The sequence below is a fragment of the Lipotes vexillifer genome, unplaced genomic scaffold, assembly GCF_000442215.2.
Source record: "Lipotes vexillifer unplaced genomic scaffold, Lipotes_vexillifer_v1.1 scaffold325, whole genome shotgun sequence".
Classification (NCBI taxonomy): domain Eukaryota; kingdom Metazoa; phylum Chordata; class Mammalia; order Artiodactyla; family Lipotidae; genus Lipotes; species Lipotes vexillifer.
The window spans coordinates 644,345-665,998 of record NW_006799313.1 but is presented as its reverse complement, the minus strand read 5'-3'; the positions used below and the strand labels follow the sequence as shown (position 1 = coordinate 665,998).

The 21,654-nt window shown below is 41.4% G+C and overlaps 1 protein-coding gene across 3 annotated transcripts in view; it reads left to right on the top strand.

The window, feature by feature from the left end:
- The window catches only part of CPEB3 (cytoplasmic polyadenylation element binding protein 3), a 178,600-nt gene that overhangs the window by 117,461 nt on the left and 39,485 nt on the right, over nucleotides 1-21,654 (top strand). For all 3 annotated transcript variants that reach the window (XM_007471556.1, XM_007471555.1, XM_007471557.1), the window contains exon 7: nucleotides 15,557-15,675. In XM_007471556.1, coding sequence (XP_007471618.1) covers nucleotides 15,557-15,675 — 119 coding nt within the window. The remainder of the gene's footprint in view (nucleotides 1-15,556; nucleotides 15,676-21,654) is intronic.

Sequence of the window (21,654 nt, the reverse complement as noted above, 5' to 3'; positions counted from 1 at the left end):
TGTAGGGAAGCAAGTTCCAAGCAGAGGAGTACCATATGGGAAATAGTAAGTATGAAAAGGCCTTTATTACCTTTGAAGAAATGAAGGAAGTGTGGTTGGAATGTTGTGAGGGTGGAGAAAATGACGTGAAAGAAAGTCTTGAAAAAAAAGTACGATTATTTTCCCTTCCCTGAATTCCTCTAGTCCCCCAGAGAGAGTAGATACAAAGGCATTTGTGTGGTGTTTGTCTTTGGGGTAGAGACAGAATGGAGTTGGGTCAAATAGAAATATCAGTTTAAAATACTTTCAAATTGGGGCTTCCCTGGTGGTGCAGTGGGCTAGACTTGCTGGGCTACTCCACTTATTAACTGTATGGTCTTAGACATGCTGTTTAGCCTTTCTGTTCCTTAGTTTCATCACTTGTAAAAGAGGGATAATGTGAGTACCTGCTTCATAAGTTGTGTGATGGGTATTACACAACTTGAGGATGAGTATTAAAATGGGTAAATCCACGTGGAGTGCTTAAAATAGTCCCTGCATACAGATTTTATGAGTGATGTTGTTATTTTCATTAAAATACAGATCAACTTATGGTTAATGACAAGTGAGTAAAAAATATTCTAGGCATCTAGAGGAGGGATAGATTACTGTGGGCTGTGCAAGACCTTGGTCTTAAAAGCTAGGCAGGAAAAGAAGAGGCAGAATAATGGTAATTATTCTGGGGCTAGAATAATGATAATTGGGATGGCTAACATTTACTAAGGGCTTGTGAGCTCGGCAGTGGGTTACTATTTTCTAAGCTTAATCTAATTTAATCTTCTTTAATCTTCCTAACTCCACAAGGTAGGCACCCTTATTATTACCATTTTAAAGAGTAAGAAACAGGTGTAGAAGAGAATAATTTGTCTATGGTCATGTGTTAAATGATGGGACTGGGATTTGAGCCTAAACAGGCTAACCTCAGAGTCCCAAGTTTCTTAGATATTGCACTATATACTGTTGTCATTCGGGAATAAGAATGGCCTAGAGGTAGGTGTATTCAAGGCGGGGTTATGTGGTAGCCTCTCTGCCAGGCTTAGGACTTGAGTCCAGTAACCAGTGATCAAGAGTACAGGCTCTGGGGCTTCCCTGGTGGCACAGTGGTTGAGAGTCCGCCTGCCAATGCAGGGGACATGGGTTCGTGCCCTGGTCCGGGAAGATCCCACACGCCGCGGAGTGGCTTGTCCTGTGAGCCATGGCCGCTGAGCCTGTGCGTCTGGAGCCTGCGCTCCGCAACGGGAGAGGCCGCAACAGTGAGAGGCCCGCGTACCAAAGAAAAAACAAAAAAAAAGAGTACAGGCTCTGGAGTCAGCTGCCTGGGTTGAATTCCTGTTCCAGTACTTGCCATTGCTGTAGCTTTGGGATGATTATTAATCTTCCTAAATCTCTCTCCCTCTCTCTCTCTGTCTCTTTTTTAAAAATTTTTTCAAATTTATTTATTTGTATTTTTGGCTGCCTTGGGTCTTTGTTGCTGCACACAGGCTTTCTCTGGTTGTGGCGAGCAGGGGCTATGCTTATTGTGGTTCGCGGGCCTCTCATTGGGTGGCTTCTCTTGTTGCAGAGCATGGGCTCTAGGCACGTGGACTTCGGTAATTCTGGCGCTTGAGCTCAGTAGTTGTGGCTCGCGGGCTCTAGAGTGCAGGCTCGGTAGTTGTGGTGCACGGGCTTAGTTGTTCCGCGGCATGTGAGATCTTCCCGGACCAGGGCTCGAACCCATGTCCCCTGCATCGGCAGGCGGACTCTCAACCACTGTGCCACCAGGGAAGCCCTCTCTCTTTTTTTTTAATCTACAAAGTGGAAACAATAATACCACTTCTGGGTTTATGAGGATTAAATGAGACAGTGCACATAGGATACTTTCTTAGAGCCCAGATATCATTCAAGGAGCACAGGCTCCGGACGCGCAGGCTCAGCAGCCATGGCTCACGGGCCCAGCCGCTTCGCGGCACGTGGGATTTTCCCAGACCAGGGCATGAACCCACATGCCCTGCATCGGCAGGTGGACTCACAACCACTGTGCCACCAGGGAAGCCCAAGACTTTTTTTTTTAAGCAAGGGAGAGGTTAGGTTTAGTATTTGGTTTTGGTTTTTTTTTTTTAATTTATTTTATTTATTTTATTTTTTTAACATCTTTATTGGGGCATAATTGCTTTACAATGGTGTGTTAGTTTCTTGGTTTTGGTTTTTTAGCCAGGGTCAGCAAAACTGTTTAGCTGTTTTCTGTAATCAAGCTCATAAGAAGTAATAAGGACCATGAACTCCTAAGATAGTAGCATTGAGGTATTACTAGAATGAAGGGAGAAAGGGACCAGTGGTCTTACTGATAGAGTAAATCATGATGGTGATAGATTTGATGGCAGGGTTGTGCTAAAATTCCTTCCACTGAATGGGAGAATCGTGACACTATTGAATGTGAGGGAGTTAGCAGAGGGAAAATCAGTTTGGTGTAGTGTTGAAATGTTTGAAGATCTGGAGAGTTTGGTATGTCCTCACATCTTATCTGAGAGGAAATTCCTAATGGGCAGTTGGAATTGTGGCTAGGGAGTTTCGGAAAAAGAATCTGGAGCTGGAGGTACACATCTCTTGCGAGTCATCTTTATAGCTTGGAGGGAAAAGAAAATGAAAAGCCATTAATAAGTAAGTTCTGTCAGGAACCAGAAAGAAAAAGAGGACATTGCAGTGGAGATGCAGGTGAATGAAGGACTGGGAGTATGTCTGTGGCTATGGAGGTGCAAGGAAAGAAGCTTCAAGAAAGAATAGTCAGCACCATCAGATATCACAGCGTTATTGAGAAGTCCTTCATGGAATAGAGTTGCATGTGGCCCTCTTGTCAAGTACATGATCATAGTACTTTCTATTGTTATCCTAATTCTAGGCCTTAATATTTTAATGAAGCAGTAGAAGCAGAACAAAGCAGTCTGGCCACAGTGAACAAGTGTTATAAGCAGTGAGAATAATCCTGCCTCCCTAGTGGAGCCAACCGTCAGTTTTGTTTCCCTCCAGTCTTTATTCATACATATCTTTTTTTGTGGGAGTGTAATAATAGCAGAGATACAGTTTTCCATTCTCCTTCCTCCCAAGTTTCTGCTTAATTTTCATATTTTTTAAGTGGCTGCCTAACCTACTGCTGCACCATAATTTACTTGCTTGTTGGTTATGTAGGCTATTATAAATAATGCTTCTGTTAATATATCCTTTTGTGTGTGGTTTTTCTTTCATAGTATTTTCTTTAGAATAAATTTGCAGCAGAAGCTTAACCAGAGTTAAAAGAAATGAAAATCTTAATGACTCCGGATTTGATATCACATGGCTTCCCAAAGCAATTTTCTTTATGAAGTTTATGCTAATTTGGACATCTGCAACACATTTTCCAAGTCAGATAAATGGTACATTACAGTTGTGGACTTACCTTTTTGCCTACTTGTTTGGAATATAATGGACCCCTGCAGAAGCCAGGAACCACATTGATATGAATCTTGTACATGAAACATTTAAACCTTTTCCTCTCGGGTCTCATCGGTCAAGTCCTGGGTGTTCTTTGACATCATCTTCTGTCCTTCTCTGCCTTACCTTCTCTGGCCACACTGACTCCTGTGCTATTCCTTGAGGTAAACTAAGGCTTCTCAGGGGCTTAGTACTTCCTTTTGTCTAAAACCATCTTCCCCCAAATTTCTGAATGGACCACTCCTCTCTTCCCTTAGACAGACCTCTGCTCAAACGACACCTTCGCAGGGAGACCTTTCTTGACTTCCTCATCTCACATAGCAGCCCCTCTACCCTCTTACTCTCTGTACCTCTTACCCTCATTTTATTTTTCCTCAAAGTACCTATTTTATCACAACCTGAAAAAAATTATATGTGTTTTTCTGCTTTCCAGGTTGGAATGTAAGTTTTATGAGAACAGGGATTTTTATGTTTTGTTCACTGCTCTATACTCAGTACCTTGCATACCTGCATCAACGGCTAGCCCTCAGATGTTTGTTAAATGGATGAATTTTATCTTTGCAAATGATTAGCTCATTACTTGTAGAGTCCATCAAATTTTAGAGTTGCCCTAAAGATCGTCTCATTCTAATTCAACCTTTATTTTAACCTAAGACTCAAAGAGGTGATGTGTCTTTTCCTAGGAGCACACAGCTCTTATTAGACAGACTTGAACTGGGAAGACTAATAGTTTATACTATTTTACCTGGGGAATTATCAAGAAAATAATTTGTTTTGCTAGGGTGTATAATTTGTGGGAAAGGAAGATAAGTTTAAACTATATAATCTGATAAATTATGCTGTTATTTACAGGGCTGGATTTTATTTAAAAATTAGCAACTTAAGCTATATGACCCATGGCACACTTTCATAGCTATTTAAAAATGAAAGTGATCCTTGGCTTTTTCCTGAATTCTTCTATTCTGTTGGCCACACTGACATAGCTGGGGTATTTCCAAAGAACTGGTTTAGGCTGAGGCTATAGGTCTGAGCTGCCCTTTAGCTATAGCTTAACCATGGGATTTTGCCTCTGGGGTGATACCACACCATTTCTGGACATGAGGATCAGAGGGTTCTCTTGTGCCACTTCAAATTGGGGACGTAGTTATGAGTGACAAGGAAAGCCCAAAAATAGGAGCTGTGACACAACCAGGTGTCATGGAGACTGTGCTAGGGGGTGGCAGGCTGCAAGGATTTGAACAGTGGGAGCTATTAATTCTTCATTGTAATGTTCCACATTATCATGACTCAGCTCTTCTCTGCATGTGTGCTCCTCTCTGTTTGTGCTTCCAGTGGGCAAATTGTTTTCATATTTCTAGTCGGAGTCCAGAGAGAGGGAATCTGATTGGTTCAGTTCATCTTTTAACCCCTTGCTGTGACACAGGCCATGCTAATGGTAGTGGCCTTAGAATCCCTGACTGCTTAATAAAAAATAAAAGAAGCAAATGGTTTAGTTCTGCTTCCTCGAGCATGGGACTGGGAATGTGGCAGCTAGGAAGGTAATTTGGGCAGGGCAAACTTTTATGATGGTAGTTGTGCTTAGCATCACCTCCTTCATTGCCTCCTGGGAGAATAGCCCATGTCCAAAGTTGCTGTTACTGGAGCTACAAAAAAAAATGTCTACCTGCCCTGAGCCTTCTACCCCTGCCTGGTTCTGAACCAAGCAGCTGCTCCTGATACTGCCAACAAACAGTCTTACCTCTTGTGGTGGGGCTGGGGCCAGGGAGAGGAGCTGGCATCTCCTGGGCAGTGAGCGCAGCTACACTATACCACTGTTGGCAGAGACCTCTGGGGCAAAGGCAGGGACAGCAGCCAGCTGCAGATGTTGGACAGGTGATTGGCCACATGGCTCTGAAGCTGTGTTAAGTCGATGGTGCTGGCATCCTCAGCCCATATGGAAGCCAGCTTCAGCCCTAGCAATTCAGGTGCACAGCCAGGTGGATTGAACAGTAACAGTCATGCATATTTATGCGAGAGTGACCCATGCCTTGTGCTCTGATGATTCCCTTCCACCTTGAGTAAAGTGTGTACTTCTAAGTGGCTGTTTCTACTGGTGATCACGTGTTTCCTGTACACTGGTCAGGCTGACTTGACTGCCAGCCCTTGTGACCAAGGTCATGCAGGCATGGAAGTTTATACAATACCAGCATGGTTTGTGAACCTGGCACAAGCCGGGCCACATGGGATTCAGATTGACTTTGATCTGACCAGCTAAGGAGATGCTGTTTGAAGAACAGGAAAGAGGACTCTACTTGAAGTGGGCAAAATAGGTCATTGTGAAGCTGCAGTGGGCTGGATTCACAGCATCTCTTTCCTTTTTCCTTCAGTTTGTCTAAATCTGGCTTTGGAAAGGAAAGTTTTCAAACTTCACATTTTTCTCCCTTGTAGCGTAACTTGGATGAAAATAAGTCAGTGTTGTTTTAGGCCCAGATCCCAAGTTTTTCCACCTTCTGAGTTATATAAACTGATCGAGTTGGGAACCTAATGGAGTGTTAGCGTGTACTTAATGTTTTGCAGTTTGTAAGCTTTTGAGTAATACTTGGCCTTTTTTTTTTTTTTTTTTTGATGCAGGTCCTGGCTTATAGTACTCATACTCTTTGGTGAATTATGAATCCTATATTTTAATATTTGACTGATTGAAGTTTTTGCTCTCTGGATGGATTTTCTCATAAAAACATGGAAACTGTATTGTAGAGCAGCAAGAGTGGACTTTTTGTTCTGTTTTGTCCTGTTTTGAACAGATGGAGCAGCATTCTATTGTTGCTTTTAAAAGCTTAGTACACCCTCAGTTTAAACTATTTTATTAAACATTTCTCTCTTTTGCGTTATATTAAAGAGGAACTGTTAGAGTTAGTGTTTGATTTCAAAGCATTAATAGTTTGAGGGACTGTATAAAATGGAACGGGCAGAAGGAATGTACAGGCCACAGGACAAAGCTGAGCAGCCACTTAAATAACATAGACATCTTGTACTGTGTCACAGCAGTACTTGTTGTGCTATCCCCAGGCAGAGGTACTGGAAAGGGAGGGATGCTTGTTTAGTTCAGAGAAGCCAAAACCACCCCCGATGAGAACTTTCTTTTGAAGAGAGTAAAATTCAGGAACTGAAATGCCAGCTGCAAATTTGGTAGGCTGAGGCAGAGAGAATGTTTTAGAAGAGGGCGTAGCTTGGGGCAGGACTTGCTGACAGGAATTGGATAGGGCTAAGGCTATGAGCAAGTGAGACCAAGAGAGGATGTATCATTTGAAAGAGTTCAGAATGGGAAGCTGACTGAGAGGATCTGGTGAAACATTTTGAAAGCTGAGAGCAAAGACTTGGGTTGTCTTTCAAAATAGAATGGGATAGCCTTCATCTTGAGAAGGAGAAATGGTGACGCCAAGAAAACCCACTGGCAGCAGCATTAAGAACTCATCAGAGGAGCATTAAAGTGCAAGGAGGAGAGATTAGATTGTCAGAGTTCTGGCAATCTACAAGCAGGGCTGGAGGAAAGCTACATCTTCAGGGAAGCGTCTACTGGGTCAAAATGTAGAATTTGCCAGTTGTCTGATGCTGCATGAGGCAGAGCAACAAGCAGTGGGGCAAGAACTAGATATTTGTGGACTCAGACATGGGTGCCAGCAGTTACCAGCTAGATGACCTTAAGCAAAGTATTTAATCCCTGAACCTCAGTTTACTCATCTGTGTTAATACTGCTCGTTGTTATTAAAAGGATTATGTGAGACAGTGTACATATGCACCAGCACTTAGGCTTCATAGAGGTTAAATAATATTAGTGTCCTTCCCCCTGATGAAAATACGTTGTTCAGTAAAAATAAAACTGCCCAACTAGTTTGACCAGTTCCTTCCCACACCCCCAGTCTGATCTCAGTTTTCTTGGTCAGGTGCTTGTTAGAACTGACTGTTACTAGAACTGACAGATTTGGCAGACTTCACAAGGACCTCTTTATATAGGGAATGTGTGGTTACGTAAACAGAGCAGACTTTAAGCCCAAATGCCCCAGGTCACTGCCCTGGACTGCAGGACTTTACTAAAAACACAGGAAGTAGACTGCCAGTTTTCAACTCTGGGGTGGTTCTACCCATCAGACTTGTTTTCTTGTCCATTCTCACCTTCCTCCACCCCTGCCTGCCAAGCAACAAGCCCACCAAGAAACAGTCACTAGTGTAATAGAAAACACGAAACAGGCTTGAGCCAAAATGTTTGAGCCTCAGCTCTTTGTAGTAAATACAATCAGAGAAATATGTTTGGTTCTGAATCCAAGGGGAATGTTTAGGCATCCATGGACAGTACCTGCTGAGCCATCTCTACATCTTAATTAGGCTAAATCCTTCCCTTGAAATGTCCTTATCCAATTTTTCACCTAAGATCTGGCTCCTGTGCCACCACCGACAGAAAGTCTTCCCTGATTTCTCTATCCATGTCTTCTTCACTGAAAGATCTGTCTTCCTTCTATGAAATCCAACTTTTAAAAATACGCTTAGGGCTACCCTGGTGGCACAGTGGTTGAGAGTCCTCCTGCCGATGCAGGGGACACGGGTTCGTGCCCCGGTCCGGGAAGATCTCACATGCCGCGGAGCAGCTGGGCCCGTAAGCCATGGCCCCTGAGCCTGCGCGTCGTCCGGAGCCTGTGCTCCGCAACGGGAGAGGCCACAACAGTGAGAGGCCTGCGTACCGCAAAAAAAAAACGCTTAGAAAATACTTCTAAGGGTCCTGAATGCATTGTTCCTAAATTAGAGTTCTCTTTATACATATTCTTCATGACCTTCATGTACTGGTTTATAAATTTCTTGAGAACAAGGACTTGCTCATGTCAGAATTCCCCTGCATTGCCTAGGGTGCATAGTAAGTGTTCAGTCAGTCTTGGAGATCAGAGGTTCTCATCCAAGAGGAGAATGAATAAGGAATCCAGTTCAGAGACTTACTGTGTTCTCCAGGCAGCAGACGGGGTTGATGAGCTGCTTCATCTCTTCCCACCTGGTACCCCGAATCCTATACTCTTAACTAATGCACACTACTCACTGTTTTCCAAATAAGCCAGTCTTTGGCCCTTTGAAGCCTTGGCCTGTGCTGTTTCATGAACTTGGATTGCCCTTGCTTCCTAGAAAAGCAGTTGTGCTCCAGCCCAGATGTGGCCTTTACTGTATGACTTTCCCTGATGTTTGGGCACCTCTGCTCCATTTGTCTCTCACCAGTGTTTTATAGGCTATAATCCCAACTAGCACTTTTCTTGTTGTTTCTCAGTCACTTATTTACAGGCTGAGTTTTTCCAGGGCAGGGTTCTTTCTTGACTTATTCATCTTTGTAGCTTCAGTGCCTAGTATCCTGCCTTGTACCTCCTAAACATTTTTGGTTCTATTGAATTGAATCCAAAGGCAAAGACTCCTGAGGCAAACCAGGTAGATCCTCTGACCTGAAAGCCAAGGTCAGGGAGAATGTTTGGAACAGGCTTCCTGTGCCAAAAATGTCTGAACTCATTCAGCTCTGGCTGGAGAGGTGCCCTTCAGGTCTCTCTAGGAAGGTCACAGGAAATCACGGAGCCTGGATTCTGTGCAAGGAGTGATCTCTCTCTTTGTCCAGACCTTGCATCCTTCCTTCTGGGGCTGACCTCCTGTCATCAGAAACCAGTCCTCCCTTGTCAGTCACCATTTTATGAATGTAGCCATAGCTCAGGGCACAGCTCTACAAGTTGGAATTGTTTTTCCATTGTAGTTGCTACTTAAAACATATAAATCACTAAGAGCATTAGTTGATTTTAAGAACTATTAGGTCTTTCAGAAGACCACACACCTCTTTCAAGAATAAGAGAGTATATTACCCTCTTCTCCAGAGAGACCTGTGGTTTCGATTTTTTTCCACACATTTTTCTTTTGAAAAATTTCAAAATGTACAGAAAAGTTGTAAGAATAGTACAGTGAATGCCTGTACTGCCTTCCTCAAGGTTCACCAGTTGTTAGCATTTTGCCACATTTGCTTTCTGGGTTTTTTTTTGTCAGTATGTGTATATATACATACATATTTTTTGATGAATCGTTTGAGAATAAGTTGTAGACATTAAGACCCCTCACTCCTAAATGATTCATCATATGTCTTTTGAGAACAAGAAGTATCCAGATTATTCTAGTAATGTCCTTTAGAGCTTTTTTTTTTTTAAATCCAAGATTCAGTCAAAGTCTAGCCATACATTTAGTTGTCATGTCTTTTTAGTCTCCTTTACTTCAGATACTTTCCTAGGCTTTTTGTCTTTTGTATCATTTGAAGAGTTCCTGCCAGATGTTTTATAGACTGTCACTTAATTTGGAATGATAGGTTTGTTTCCTCATAATGAGATTCAGGGGAAACACTCTTAGCAGATGACGTGCTGCACCGAGAAGGACATAATACGAGAGGCACATGATGTCAGTTTGCCCTGTTGTTGGTGATGTTCAGTGCAATCATTTGGCTGTGGTGCTGTCTGCCAGATTTCTCCACTGTGAAAGTACCTTTTTCTCCCTTTGCAAATACTTATTCATCTTCAAAGTGATACCTTAAGATAACATGAGTATCTTGTATCCCCTCCCAGATTTACCCAATGGTTTTAGCATCCATTGAAGATACTTGCTTAAGCTGATGATTACTGTGATGGCGATGTTCATTTTATTAAAGTCTAATTTAGTGAGAGCTGCTCTTTAACTCCCTCAAGAGCCTTCATTCTAAATATACAACTTAAAAATACATTGAAAACAATAAGCATCTTTACTAAATATGATAATACGATTGACCTAAATAAACTAAAACTAAACTTCTGATTATTTTGAAATTCATCATTTCAGCTCTTCTTAATATAGTTGGGTGTTTTTTTTTGAGCTGAGATTATTTGGTTTTATAGCTCTTCTTAATATAGTTTTGGTGGGCTTTAGAGCAAATATATCTGCATAGACCTTAAATTGTAGGACTAAAGCACAGGTGACCACTTCATGCCACTAAACCACTGTCAAATGATCACTGTCACAAAAGTGACAATAAATAATGAATAGGCAAGTATTTATTTGCTAGTGATATTGAAAACTTTATCTCGTCATTTTTAGGTAAGACAGTATAAGTTAGTGGATAAAGAATGAGGGCTCTGGAAGCTGACTTAAATTTCAATCCCAAATTTAATCTCTAGGTTTTAATCTGAAGTATCCCTTAACCTCTCAAAGCTTCAGTTTCCTCATCTGTAAAATGGTAATAATAACAACTGTATTTACCTCATAGAATTACTGTGAGGTAAAGTGTTTATTATTGGCAAAGTGCGTCACACATTGTAAGCACTTAGTAACTGGTGTTTGTGGTGGTGAAGTTGGTGTTGACTGTTATTTGTACTAGGGATCAAGTATAAAAAAATTACAACATGAAAAATTATGTATTTAAGAGCTCAGGAAGCTTTGTTTTTGAAAGGTAGCCAAGAACATTTTGGAGGTTGTTATACTCAATGTGTTTTGGGTATTAAGAGGAAAAAAATCTTTAATTAAATTTATCCTTCAAAAACTTGGTCAAATAAAATGGAATTATCCCAGTTAAGTCCCCTCTCTCACTCCATACCTCTTTACGCCAGAGAAGTACATTGGTCAGTTCAGGCTTGTCCAAAAATCCCTCACTGTTCTACCCTTCCTTCCCAACCTATTTGGCACCAGTGAGAAAGCAAGCAGCTTCCTGCTCTGCCCATAACCCAGGGTGGTGATGGTGACCATGCCAGGGGTTCCTACTGCTTCCCCAGAGCCCCTGTTTCCACCTACAGACTGGCTCTGAGTTGAGGGCCTCCCATAGCTCACCACACTTCTTAGGTACTTGGGTAAGAAGGTCACCATTTCTGAAACTTGAGTTTTATAATCCTGTTATCTCTTGGCTGGCTCAGAGGGCAAGGGAAAACAGAGGGAGTTTATAACTTTTGGGCCAAGTTTTTTTTATACCTTTCAAACTAACAGAAGAACCTGCCATCATAGTGACAGTTTGAGGAGCTTGATTTATAGGTATAATAGGCTTTTATTTAAAGGATGTATGAAAATCAGCAAATAGTACCACATCAGATGATTCTCTCTCCTAATAGAACTTGCTAATGATATATGAAAGCAAATATTGTCACTTTATTGATTGTTTACAGTAATATTTATTTAGCCTGTCATTCAAAAAACTGTTTTCCTTTAGTATCTAGATTACTTCCCTTTATTCACCAAATGCTTGCAAATGCAAAGAAGAAAGTATCTCATTCATCTGAACTCTGATTTTTATAATGAGACCATATGCAAAATAATTTAATTTTACATTATCACAAAAATAACTGAAAATGCAGTAAAAGAAAAATTGACACTTGCACGATATCCTAGTTTTCAAAGCACTTTACATATATCATCTCACAGCCTTCATCTCTGAAGGATAATCTTCATTTTACAGATAAAAGAGCCAAGACTCAGAAACTTTTTTTTTTTTAATTTTTATTGGAGTAGAGTTGACTTACAATGTTGTGTTACTTTCTGCTGTACAGAAAAGTGAATCAGTTATACATATACATATATCGACTCCTTTTTACATTCTTTTCCCATGTAGGCCGTTAAGACTCAGACACTTAACATTCAAGTCCATGATTCCACCACTTACTGGGTGATAGAACAGTCACCATCAAACAAGTCGCTTAATCACTCTTGAAGTTTCTTTAACTGTAAAACAGAATTTAAAATAGTGACTATCTCAGAGTGTGTGTGAAGATGAAACGAGTTAATACACATAAGGCACTTAGAAACAGTGCCTGGTGCATAGTAGATGCTCAATAAATGTTAGCTATTAGCTGTTATTACTACACAGCCAGTAAGTGTTAGGACTAGGACCCAAATCCAGGTATTTTGACTCCTAGTCCAGAGCTCTTTCTATAGGACCATGTGGAATTTGCCTTTTAGTAAATCATTGATTTAATGTCCATCTCACATTGACCTTGTTATTCTTTTTGTTTTTTGGTTTTTTTTTTGCGGTACGCGGGCCTCTCACTGTTGTGGCCTCTCCCATTGTGGAGCATAGGCTCCGGACACGCAGGCTCAGTGGCCATGGCTCACGGGCCCAGCTGCTCCATGGCATGTGGGATCTTCCCGGACCAGGGCACGAACCTGTGTCCCCTGCATCGGCAGGCGGACTCTCAACCACTGCACCACCAGGGAAGCCCAGACCTTGTTATTCTTGGAGGGACCTTTTTCTACTTTGTTTACTTTGACCTCGAATTTCTGAAGATCAAAAGGGAAATGTGTTTGAAGGTTTCTTCCTTCCTGATTTTTTTTTTAATCCTCTGATTTCTGTTGTTGTCTGGGTTTGGTTGACCTTGAGATATCAGAAGGTGTTTTAGTAGGTGAATGTATCATGAAGTTGTTTTCATGGGTGTGTTGGGGTCTCTGGTGAATTTTGTTTTGGTTGAAAGGCCTGAGGTAGGAGGCCGGGTTCAAGGAAATGGTTGGACTTGAGTTACACCCCTTATCTGTGGTGCTAAGAGAATGTTGTTGTTACTGAGAATAGCAGCTTGCTGATCAAGGAGGAGAGACGATTTGTTGTAAAAGAGCCATTCTGAAGAAATTGGCCCATTCCCTGGGAAAGGAAAAGAAGTTGTAGATATTTTCCTCGGTAATAATATTTGTAGCAGGCTTTTGCTTGTGACTCCCAGTTGTTTTTACTCTGTCTATTGCCAGTGTTGTCATTTATGGCTGTGAGACAGGCCTGAGTGAAAAATCTGTGTGATTTTGTGGTAGCTACTCAGCTGCTATGGGGAGACACCCTCCCTTTCCTCTGATGCCCAAGTTGAACACAGTGTGGGATTTGATGTGGAAGATTGTTAAGAGGTGGGCAACAATGTGCAGGAAAGGTGCAGCCAGCTCGGTGGCCTTGCAGAGGCAAGGAGCTAGAGAGAACCCCAGCTCACTGAGCTGCCCCATCCCCAGGCCTTTTTGATGTGCCTGCGCATACTGTACACAGACAGGGTGCTCTCCAAGAACAAGATATTCAGCATGCCTCTGAGGACCTCTGTGGAAGATTTGCACCAAGATTTAACTTGGTGAGGCAGGAGGTTTGAGAGGACATGCTGAGACCTCCTCTTTGTGATCTTTGCATTTTTTAACCCACTGACCTCTAATTTTCTCTTTGGCAAGTGTAATTAATGTTCTCACATTAAATGAAAACATTGAACTTTTAGTAGATTCTCTGGGGCTTGGTAATCGTTTGATACTATTTCGAAAAGAGAGGGGGTATGAAGAAATGATGTATTATCCTTTCTAGTTTTGCAGTTAAGTTTTATTGTTCTTGCCTGGCCATCTGCTGAATCCTTTGACCCATCTAGCCTGGGAGCAAAGCCCAGAAAACAGCTCTGGGTCCTGCCACGTAGGCAGCCTCCATCTTGTAGCTCCATACCCATTCCTGTGGGCTTGGTGCTTTCCCCTGCGTATTGGCTTCTGCCTGTTGCATTGGCCACTCCTGGTGTGCTGCATAATGGTTGATCTTTTTCCTACTCTGTTTGCTTGGATGCTCTGTATAGTAGATGAGGAGTTGGGAAAAGGATAAAGAGTACCCATTATTCACTGTCCACTGCCACTATCATCACGTGCTGCCCAGGACTCCAGAGAGCTTTGCTTCTAGGCCAGTTGATTAGCATCTTTGTTTGATGTGTGAGAAGCTTCTGAACACGGGGGTCTTATCCTTCTTCACCACTTGCATCTTTCTGGCACACAGTGCGCCAGAGGAGAGCCTGGTTGGTGATGGTTTCCTTTGAGGTCAGTAGCAGGACTGGGAGCGGAGGTGACAGCTGAGAGACTTAGCAAAGCTGAAGGGATTGTAGAGAGGTTGAACAGCTGAATACTCAGGTTTAGACTAGCTCATCATGGGCCTTTGCTCAGCTGCCATTCATGAATGCCAGTGTGGCAGCAAGTGCCACAGTTGGCCCCTTGAACATCTATTGTCCTCTTTGACGTCTTTGCTGATTCTCTCAAGTCAGATTCCTTGCTTGTCTGGGTTCCCATAGTACTTTTTATTTCCGTTTATCTCCCTCAGCTTTGTAGCAAGAAGTTAATTGTCTAAAAGCCTGTTTCTTCTATCATATAAGTCTCTGGACAGCTGGAACCTAGTCTCGTTCATCTCAATTTCCCTCATAATCCATAGATTGTGTCTCGTTTGTAACAGTTGCTCAGTAAATCTTACTGAATTGAACTGAACAAAGCTGGCTGTGTCCATGGACATCCTGCAGCTCGTGTCCACATTCACAGATCATGTATTCAGCCATGAGACAGGAGAATATCCTTGAAGAAACAGAGCATCGCCATCAGATATAACATATAAAGACACATTAGCCTATTGTTGAGCTTTTTTTTTTGACAACTTTTGTTGAGATATAATTCACAGTTCACCCATTTAAAATGTACGGTTCAGTGGTTTCCAGTATGTTCACAGTTATGTATTCACCACCACAATCAATTTTAGAAGATTTTCATCATCCCCAAAAGAAACACTGTACCTAATTCCCTCCACTCCCCCAGCCCTAGGCTACCACTAATCTATTTTTTGTCTCTCTAGATTTGCCTGTTCTGGATATTCCATATAATATGCGGTATTTTGAGCCTGGCTCCTTTCAGTTAGCATAATGTTTTCAGGGTACATCCATGTGTCAAGCCTAGAGCTTGGTGGAAGTTGGAGGGCAGGTGATGCTTGTTTCCTGAGCCGTTGTGGCTCAGGCCATTGGTGAGTCTGCCTGCTCTCACTAAAGGTGACCAAACCTATTTAATGGAAATTCCATAGATGTGTTCTGAACTTGCTCCCCTGAGTAATTATGGAAATTAATCAAAGTAAAGTCTATGAGTACCTAATACAGTGCTTGTAATATCCAATACAAGGTAAAGTCTGTGAGTACCTAACACATGAGGGTCTCAGTGACTCTTACTTCCCTGTGTCCCACTTCAAGTTCTTAGATTTTAGTAAGAATTTGCCAAAGTGAAACAATAGGTAAATTTTTAAATGGAACTTTGAGTTTAATTTACTGATTCCTCCCCCCACCCTTTTGTTTTTGTTCTTCCCAAGGCTATGCCTTTCTGCTGTTCCAGGAGGAGAGCTCAGTACAAGCTTTGATAGATGCCTGCCTAGAAGAAGACGGGAAACTGTACCTGTGCGTGTCAAGCCCCACCATCAAGGATAAACCGGTGAGTAATATGCAGCCAGCTGTTGCTTTTCCAGAGCACGTATGCAATTGGAATAGCTGATCGCCTTTTCCTTGTCATGGGAATGCTGAAACTAGGATCCTCTTACGCTCTTATATATACCTGTATATACAGGTATACAGGTATACCTGTATACCCTCTTGCTATACAATAGAGCTGGACTGCTGTTGATGGGAAGCTAATAACAAATTACTCAGTATTTTGCTTTATACCTTTGGGACCACATGTAAACAAATGTGCCCTTGTCTTTCACTTTACGGCTCTTTTATGCTAATTCCTATTCAGAAACTCTGAATTGAAGTAAATAATGCTCTTAGTGGTTTTGGCAGCTGGGTTCTGTCATTATTTCAGATCAAGGGCAGGAGTAATTTATTTATTTTTTTAGAAAAAGATCATAATCATCAACGTTTATATGCCTTTGAATGCAAGGCATTGTGCTGGGTTGTACCCATAGCTGTCTAAATAGTGCCTTCTGGGCCAGGAGCTTATAATCTAAAATGGGATAGCTTCAAATAGGGCAGCGGAGGGGAAGGACAGAGAACATGGACCCAAAATCATAAATAATGTACACTTCTACAGAATTTGTGGTTAAGTTTGTGGTTTCTGAGCCAAAGAGTGTAAGTCACTAGGTAACAGAGGAAGACAGCTTCCCTTCTCCTGGCAGAGGGGCTATCAGTGGAGAAGGGGCAAGACTGTTTAGAGCAGAAGAAAAAACTTGGTTAACATAGCAGAAGTAAAGATCCTTAGGAGGTTGGCAGGGGGGTGAGTTTGTGTGTCAAGACTTGGTGCTAGGAGTGGGAAATAGAGTAAAAAATAGTGGTGTGGACTAAGGGACCAAGGCAGGTAACTGTCATGGGGCCTAAAGCATCCCCTTACACCAGAGGTGTTGGGCTTGGTTGACAGCCAGGTTTATTCTCAGAAATGTGTATGGGGAAAGAGATGTGGTCAGATGTAAAGTTCCCAGTTTGAGTCTTGACTCTAGCATTTAAATATCTACTTGACTCTGAATAAGTCACATAATCCTTGCTGCAACTTGGCTTCCTCACCTATAAAATGAGAAGAAAAATGGTTCCTCTCTGGGACGTTGAGAGGCTCAGATAAGAACAAAATGAATGTGAAAGCATTTGGTGAGGTTGGGTACTTGCACAAGTGGTGCTATTAGTTCTACATAGTGCTAGAGGATTCAGGAGAGCAGGGTTAGAGCTTATCTACCTAGTAACATCTTTTGAAAAGAATGGTGACATCTAGAACAGGGTTTACAATTGGTTGCAAAAAAAATGATGCTGGGACTTGGCCGCACATAAGTGGGAGATTACAGTATGTAAAGCAGAAGAGGGAGTTACTAAAGAATGGGGATCCTGAGTCGTGGTGCAATAATTGATGCAGAGGAAGAGGCAAGGATTTTAGCAAGTTTGAAAGTATCACTATAATTTTTCAATATCTGGGGCTATTGCCCAATTTTTATAACAACAGCATTGGATAGGGTAGCTATACAGGTAGCTGTATAGGAAAACAGTAGAAAATAGCAGGCTGGGAAAAAGAGTAAGGAGCCTTTGTTAACTTTCGTCTTAATTTAAACAATGTAGAGAGGCTGTGTGTTAAGAGGGAGACATGGGGACTGACTAGAATGGGAGTGTGCAGTGTTTCCTCTGAAAAAATAATAAGAAAGCTGCAATAACTTCTAAATCTCTTTGGAGTAATACGAAATTAGACAGACTGAGCCCAGTTTGGCAGGGTCAGATGTCAGAGGAAAATGGTCAACCTCCAGAGAGTCTCTGCCACTGACACATCAGTGGGAGTGGGAGTGAGCTCAGAAGCGTTAAGGTGGGGTTGGTCATGCACTATAGGAGAGGATTTGAAATATGTTCGTATCTGTAAAACGACAGAGGGGTAGAGGTACATACTGAGATAGTTACACCCAGAGTAGATTAAGAAGCTGTTGAATTGAGGGGAGGAGTCTGGAGGTGAGCAGATGGAGCTTGTGTACCTTGGAAGGGCCATGTCACTGGCTATGTGGGAGGAGGTGGGTCATATGTTCCGTCAGGGCAAGCTCACACCAAGGCTGGACGTCTTGTGAGAGGGGATGAGCAGTGGTGGTTGCAGGCAGAGGTGGTATGGAGGCAACAGCATTACTGTTGAGTGTTTTCACTCCAAACGTGTATTACCCTTGGCTTGAAGGACTTTTGAAATTAATTAGTGTAATTATCTGGTTCGGAAATGTTTATAGGGAAACTAACTTTCATTGTTTGTGTTTCTACAAATTTCTGCCTTATTTCAGTTTCCATTTTCTGAGCTCAAGTGAAGCAGTTTTATTGGAGCTTGGTGAATTCTGAATGGTGGCTGCTGATCACGTATTTCTTTGACCCAGGCATACTCAGAATCTCCAGCATAAACAATTTAAATAAAACTTAGGATGGGAAACATAGAAGTCCCCAAATACCTGTAATTCTAATGAACTGGATCCCATTTTGGGTTCTGGCTCTTTTGGCTCCATTTTTGAAACCTCTTTCTTGGCTTCAGCTCCACATCTTCCACTCCCAGCCTCATTTGGTCACACTTCCCTAGCAGGTTTCGGTACATTCCCCCTCATTTTGGATGCTCCCACAGACAGTGAGAGCTGGGTTGAACCTTTGGGAGTAAATGAGGACCTGGGCAATAGGTTAAGGTAAAGTCAGACTCTGGAGCTCATTCACCAAACCTTCTGAGCTGTGGCTCTTTCTGGCTTTTTCTACTTCTTAGCTTGGCTACCTTTCAGGATCTTAGTGCCCTCATTCTGTTGTTTAGTTCTCTCCAATCCTCCCAGAATTCCTCCTTGGAAATATACACCATGTCCTAAAGTGACCTCACAGATTTTCTGTCCTTTGCCCTCTCCCTTTCCCCTAAATCAACCCCCCACTTCCTTTGTGTGGATTAGGTTAATCACATGGTTTTCCTAATACAGGGCCTGTAGAAAGGTTCCCTCTCACTTATCCTTTCTAAGATCATGTTTGTTTTTTAACTCAAATGAATCCATACTTAGTGGATTTCAGGTAGTTATATTTTTGGTCAGTGATTACCTTTCATTAGATGACTCCACTCAGACTATTCTATATATAGGTCTGATCCTGAAAGATGGCAAAAGAAACTGTATTTATTGCCTGATTAATTGACCCCTCAGTCTTTTTTTAATATAATTTTTATTGGTGTATAGTTGATTTACAATGTTGTATTGGTTTCAGTTGTACAACAAAGTGAATCAGTTATACATATACATATATCCACTCTTTTTTAGATTCTTTTCCCATATAGGCCATTACAGGGTATTGAGTAGAGGACCCTTGAGTCTTAAAGAATGCAAGACAAACTGGCAAGAGTAGGAGTAGTTGCAAAGCCTCTAGATCTGTGATTTTTTTCCCCCTTGCTCCAGCAAGAGGAGTTCCATAGCTCAGATGTCCCAGGCATCCCAGAGGATAGCTGTGTTCTTGTCCGTGCTTCCAGTAAAGCAGGCAGCCATTGTGACAGTGGTCCCTCTTGTTAAGGGAACTCTACTTTTCGAATGTAGAAGTAGGCTGAACCTGAAGGTTCAAGACAGTGGACTGATAGATGAGGAAACCTAAGAGGGTCTACCAGATTGAGGGGCTGAAAAAAGTAACCTTGAAAAGGAGGTGAGGAAGGAGATGTTATGGTTCTTAACTTCTAGAACACTTTGGCCAGAGATGTGGGATAGCAAACACCTTGAAAGGAGTATCAGAAAAATTTCCTAATTCTTCCTCCTTACAATTTATAGCACAATCACAATTTATAAATATTCTAAAACATGACAGATTGACTTTGCTGTATATATTTTAAAACTGTCTTACCAAACTGAAGTGTCTTATGTAAGGTGAATTCTTTAGGTTATTGCTCAGGTCATCCACTTAAAGCTAGAAAGACAAAAATTTTAAAAAAAAATGGAAAAAAAAGGAAGCTGGAAATAGAGGCTGGTTTAATTATTTAATTTTTAAATCTGTCTAATCTGTCTGTCATTCCAGTGTCTCCTACCCCCATTTATATCAGAGGAATATATATATATATATATCAGAGGAATCTCTAGCATTTTTCATCACTTTTTTTAGTTACAAAAATAGGCCGGATCGTTTTGCCTAGGATTTAAGCTGTCTCCAGCCCACATACAGCTTTTAAAAATGCTGTGCCTTCCTTTCTTCCTTCAAACCACATTTGAGTGCCTACTATGGGCAAGGCTTTAGTATTGGTTACTATGAATCAGAACTTATTTTGAATCAGACGTAAAATCCTGTGTTCAAAAACTTAATAATATAATGAGTAGATAAAACAAGTGTATAAATAGACAAATCTGTAGAGCCCGGTACATAAGAGGTTCTCAAATATTTGTCAAATTAAGAAAAATAATGAATACAACGAGGTAAGATGTAGATTAAGCACTTTGGACAGTTTATACATACCAGGAGTGATGAAAGAAAGCTTCTTGGATGAAGTGTCATTTAAACGAGGTCTTGAAGGATGAAGAGAGTTTGGAGATTGGCCAGGAGAAGTATGGAGGTGTGGGGGAATAGACATTTTGGAGAAAGGCAACAGTGTGAACACAGAAATGAGAAATTGTGTGGTATGAATGCAGAACACTTAGGATGGAACACAAATATATGAAAGGGAGTAGAGGGAAATTAAATTGGGAAAAACAGGTAGGGGCTTGTAGGGCAGTCTTGATTGTTGGCCTCAGTCCTTGGGTTTGTGGTATATTTACTCAAACTCTTTCATTCCCCACCTACTACCTCCTGAAACAATAACTATAATTTTATCTTGGCTCAATCAAATATGGTTTTGTGTCATATCCCACCTTGGAAATCTTTAGCACTTCTAATCTTCTTGATTTATTTATTTGTTCCTTGGTCTAAATTCATGCTTTGGGCACCTCCCATCATAATAATTTCTCCAAAGAAAGAATTCCTCCTTTAAAATGAGAGAAGTACCTCCTATTCATAATAAGTCTTTTTTTTTTTTTTTTCTCCATGCATCTCTGATTTTGCAAATGGGTCCAGAGTTTCTTAGTGTTTGAGTCTTTGGAAGCTGTTATTCCTTTCTAGGGAGGTCTAAAAGATGCTGCAGTTCCAGTGTACAAAATGGTAACCAGGGGACAAAATAGCCAATACCATCCCCTAAGGGATCATAGTCAGTGTTTTCCACAGTGTGTTCTGAAGAACGCTTGTCTCATCAAACACTGGTCTCTTGAGAGGATCACTGACAGAACGTTTGCTCTTAATAATAATAGGTATCCCTTATTGAGCACTTACTTTGTACATTTTATATCCACTTTCTCCTTTTAATAATTAAAGATTCCATAGCCAAGAACATTTGGGAAACATTGATAAATTAAAGTTCTGAGGAGTTTTGCAATAAATAAATGTGTGTAATATTGTTTAATCCAGCATATTATATACCTCTTTGGGGATTATACTTGTGAAGATTCTGGTAGAATTAGTATTTCATGAAGCTCACTCAGAGAATAGGCTTCTTCCCAGGAAAAACGTAGGTAACGTCAACTTTTATGTGTACATTCCTCTCAAGAGTTTGAGTGATTGGCATGCCAGTGACAACATCCTTGCCCTAGCGCCATGGAACTGAAAATACACATTTATGTAGACATTGGACAAAATTGTCTGGCTGCAGCGCGAGAGTGCCTGAGGCTATGAACCTAGAAGTTAAAATAGCCAGTTTCATTGCCAAATCATATTTGAGCTTTTCTAACTGCTAGTTTCGTTTATTAGCTTTAAGAAGAGTCTATGGGTCATTTCTTAATGTGTTGAAAATGGGCCAAATGAGATTGGAAAGAAGAGAGAGGTTAATCATTCACGAATAAAAATGCATTTTAACTTTTCCAGGAGACTCTTGGGAAGCAGAGCTGGTGGCCAGTAGCCTGGAGGACAGGGAGCCTTGTAGGCACACAGCATCATTGCAGTGGAAAGA